The sequence below is a fragment of the Grampus griseus genome (genome assembly GCF_964374135.1).
Source record: "Grampus griseus genome assembly, chromosome: 9".
NCBI lineage: Eukaryota > Metazoa > Chordata > Mammalia > Artiodactyla > Delphinidae > Grampus > Grampus griseus.
In genome coordinates this window covers 45,446,196-45,450,735 of record NC_139003.1, presented here as the reverse complement: position 1 = coordinate 45,450,735, position 4,540 = coordinate 45,446,196, and the positions used below count along the sequence as shown (strand labels likewise).

Genomic DNA, 4,540 nt, shown 5'->3' with positions numbered 1-4,540 from the left:
GAGCCAGGAAAGGGTGTGGGGGACAGATCCCTGGGCTGGGGGCAGGGAGACCCTGCTTTTCACCTGTGATCTTGGGACATAGTAATAAGAATGAAGGGGTAGAGTTCAGGCTGGCCCTGCATTAGGGGGCTGTGGAGTGAGACTCTAAGGAACGCTGGCCCTGACTTCCCTTCTGGGGCAGACCCTCTCTGCCAGGCTGGCCTCAGGCCCTGGGACTCTTGCGGGCGACCACAGAGCAGATGCCCTCATTGATGCAGTGGGCCTCTGAGTAGATGACATGGGAGTACTGGCACCTCGGCACCTGGCAGCCGGCCTCCTGCAAGGCCTTCTCCACTGTCTCCTTCTCCCGGTGGAGCCCAAAGAACTTGGCGCCCACCATGTAGTGCTGGGTGCGCAGGGCTAGCGCGGTGACCAGGTGCCCGCCCGGCTTCAGCAGGCTGACCAGGCCTCGCCCGGCCGCCCGGTAGGCGTCCACGTCATGGCAGGCGCACTCCAGGGCCAGCAGGGTCAGCACACAGTCAACTGGTGGCACCTGGGTGAGCCCCAGTGGGTGTGGCTGGTTCACATCCCACTTCAGTAACCCGCGTGACTGTCCTTTGGAGACGGGCCTCCTTCTCCTGCCACTTGCTCCTGTGGGGGAGGGTCATGGAGGTGATGAAGAAAATTATGACAACATCCCTCCACCCCTCGCCCCCTATGCAGGGGCTCCCTATGGGCAAGGCCCATGATTTAACCTGTTGAGCAACTCTTTGAGGGAGATCGTATTTCCACCATTATCCAGATGAGGAAACTGAGGCACAGAGAGGTTGAGTGATTTGCTCAAGGCTACACAGCTGGTAGGGGATGGGGGATTTGACAGTTAATTCTTCCTTCTTCCTCTTTGTCCACTTCCTCCTTCCTCCCCTTCTATTCATCTTTCTTCTTGATAATTCAAAATAATTCGATTTTTGATACATTGCCTTATTGATTTTTCAAGTTGTAAAATATATATAACAAAAACTTGCCATTTAAATCACTTTAAATGTACAATTCAGGGGCATTAATTGCATTCACAATGTGTGCAACTATCACTACTGTCTGCTTCCGAAATTTTTTATCACCCCATACTGAAACTGTACCCATTAAGCAACATGTCCACATGCCTCCTCCCTGCAGCCCTTGACCCTTTAAATATGCTTTGTTAAACATGCTTTTTCCCATTGCTGGGCCTTGGCCCTTGCTGTCCCCTCTGCCTGACACTCTCTTTCCCCAGATCTTCACATCCTTTCTCCTTCGCCTCACCCAGGAAGCTGCTCCGAGGGCTCCTCCCTGGAGAGGCCTCCTCTTACCACCTGCTGTGGACAGAATTGTGCCCCCCTCACAATCATATGCTGAAAACCTAACATGAATGTGATGGTATTTGGAGATGGAGCCTTTGGCAGGTAATTAGAGGTAGATGAGATCATGAGGGTGGGGCCTCTCATGGTGGGATTTGTGCCTTTTAAAAGAAGACACACTAGAGAGCTTGCTGACTTTCCTTTTCCTTCTTGTGAGGACACAACAAGAAGACGGCTGTCTACCAGCCAGGAAAAGGGCCCTCACCAGACCTGATCTTGAGCTTCCAGTCTCCAGAACCGTGAGAAATGAATGTCTTTGTTTAAGCAACTGAGTCTATGGCATTTCTATGGCAGCCCGAGGTGATTAAGACACCATTCCACCTAACACAGCACCCCTACCTCTTGTAGGCCTCTACTCAGCTGAAGATTGTTCTCTAGAACACTTGTTTTTCCCTGAATATCTACCTCTATCTAGCTTGGTTGTGTTGTCTTCCCTACTAGAATGTGAGCTCCTTGGGGCTGAGACTTTGTCTGTTCACTGTAATAGTCCCAGTACCTAGAAGCAGGCGTGACCATCAGAATGCTCTCCATGAATGATGACAGGAATGAATGAAGCCCAGGCTGGGTTGATGTGGAGACCCTGTGCTTAGAGACCTTCCAGCTCTGTCCACTTCAGGCTGCCCCTACCTATAACTAGGTCAGAGCCCCATGGCCCAATGATGGGTCAGGAATTTAAACTCTGATCTTTGTCCTGGCTCTAAGGTGGCCTAGAGGCCACTCTCCATGTCTGGGCCTCAGTTTCCTCAGTTGCAAAATCAGGGCCAGCATCCTGCCTGTGCCCCCTGGGGCTCTGGTAGATGGGTCCCCTCTCTGTGAATTGGATGGGGAAGGTGCCTGGAAGGGTCAGTGCTGTTGGTCTGTGGGATTTCGTAAGAGTGCTTCAGGGGGATTCCTTGAAGCCTGTGTCTTCCCATAACAAGTCCCCCTCCAACATTAGGGTTAAGGAGAAGCTGCACCAGAGGAAAGTGAGATCTGTGTGGGCCAGAGCAATCAGGGGAGGCTTCCAGGAGGACGCGGGGACTGAAGCTGGTTCTGCAGGATGAGTGGGATACAAAGTATGGAGAGCCCAGTAGGGCAACCAAAGCTAAGAGCACAGGCAGCTCTGAGGCTGGAGGCAGGACTCACTCAAAGAGAGGAAGGTGCTGTGGGTCAGAGACCCAGGTCAGGAAGAACCTGTAGGGAAGTGGCAGGTGAAGCAGGGTGGCAGGTTCAGGCTCTGGCCTGCAGGTGATGGGGAGACCTCATCTGAGAGAGATGGTGGCCGTGGGTACCTGTCTCCCTCCAGCTCACACACCTACTGCATGGCTGGGGACAAGTCGTAGGCCCCTGGCTCCTTCTTCAGCCACTTCTTCACCTCCTGGGGGTTCTGCTGCAAGTGGTCTGAGGCGATGATCTCCCGGAAGGCTTCACAGGCCGAGAGCAGCTGGTAGATGGTGGGGCCTGGGCCAGTGTTGATCAGGACGTCACCTCTCACTCCTGCTGCAGGAGACAGTGTTTTCCAGGTGCGTGGGAGCGGGGGACACCCTACTCCAGGCCCAGCTGTGGTGGATGGAGATGCCAGGCTCTGCCCTGCCCCAGGGCTTGCCAGCAGGGGAGGGTGGCTCACAGGGGACCCGACCCTGCCTTGGGTAGCAGCCAGGCTGTGTGGGGAGTCCAGACCCCCACGCCTGGGGCTCAGGGGGTGGCGGCTGGCAGGTGGGGCACAGCCTGGCACACACCACATCCCCCTGCTGCCCCAAGGGTTGCTACCAGAGGCCTGATAGGACAAGTTCTGCACTTCTGGGCAGGTTTCAGAATGACTTCTTGGTTGGAACTGGTTTGTTTCCAACAGTCTTCTGACTCTGGGTTTAAAACAATGGTGAGAGTGACCCCCCATGGCCCACTCTCCCACCTCCTCGTTGCAGAAGACAGAGCTTCTGATAAGGGATAAGAGCTGAGCCAGTGGGTTCAAAACTGGCTCAGCCAATCAGGGGAGGCAAGGGGATCTGGTGATGAGTTGAGGGGAAGGATCTTTGCCTCAGAGTAGCACGAAGTGCACTGCCCTCTTCTCCCTGCTTCCTCCCTCCTCCGCTCTCCATTGAAATACACCTGTCTATTTTTCAAGGCTTAGTGCCAGTCCCTCCTCTAGAAAGTCTCCTCAGATGTCTCTGTGAGCCTTAAGCTTTCTTTCCTCTGTATTTTTGTGGACATTGCTTAATATACCATTCTTGGCACTGATTACATAGTCAGGCAATGTTTGCTGAGTGACTAAGTAACCCCTAATTGTTCAGTATACTCCCTGCCCAACTGTGCATGGCAGCCCTGCGTTAACTGATCTTGAAGTTCGCTGCTGCCACTGACTGGCAGTCTGACCTGGGCTGGCCACCCGCCTCTTTCCCACCTCAGCCTCTCCTTGTGTGCACTGAGGAACCTGGGCGATAATCCCTGCTGATCGCCCAGCCTGACACCCAAGAGCAGGGTTTTGTAAACTGAGCTGTGGTTTGGCTTTGTGAATCCATGAACTCTCTTAATTCTGAGTAAAAGATTAGGAGTGTGACTCTGTGTGTGTGTGTGTGTGTGTGTGTGTGTGTGTGTGCGCGCACGTGCACGCCTGTGCACCAGAGCTTTCCTCAGATTTTCAAGGGGATTCATGAGCCAAGGCTACCAAGCCTGGCTTTAAGGGAAGACAGGCAGAGAGAGTCAGATGCGGGCAGTGTGCTCATGTCTGTTGTCTCACATCCCCTCCAGCATGAGCCTGTGAGCCCCACAGCTCAGGAGTTACCTTCCCATTTCACAGGGGGAAGAAACTGAGACTGACTGTCATAGACTCAAGCCTGGCTCTTTGGCTTCTAAGGCCAGTGCTTAGGTCCCGCTCAGTGGCCACCCAGCAGAGGTCCTCATGGGTTCACAGGCTGAGCTGCCTTTGCGACATCCTTGGTGAGCAGTGTCCCAGAGGACAGGTCTGCTGCCGCCGGCAGCCCTTCCTGTCAGGTGCAGCCCTGTCTCTCCCTGAGATGGAGACCAGACACTCACCTGAAGAGAAGGTTTCAAAGAGGTTTTTCAGGTTAAATTTCAAGATTTCATTTTCAGCTACGGTGCCTGACTCGAAGGCGTAGTACGTCTTTAAGTAGTCCTCGGAGTCGAACTTTCTTGTAGTCCTCTCCTGTGTACAGCTTGCCCTCCAT

At 53.8% G+C, this 4,540-nt stretch overlaps 1 protein-coding gene across 1 annotated transcript; it reads right to left on the bottom strand.

Moving 5' to 3' along the window:
* Positions 1 to 202: 202 nt before the first annotated feature.
* INMT (indolethylamine N-methyltransferase) lies at positions 203 to 4,540 on the bottom strand (the record flags this gene model as incomplete). The annotated part of the gene is given in 6 exon segments (XM_082662033.1): positions 203 to 580; positions 582 to 630; positions 2,648 to 2,670; positions 2,674 to 2,855; positions 4,389 to 4,504; positions 4,506 to 4,540. Coding segments are annotated over 6 exon segments (783 nt in total).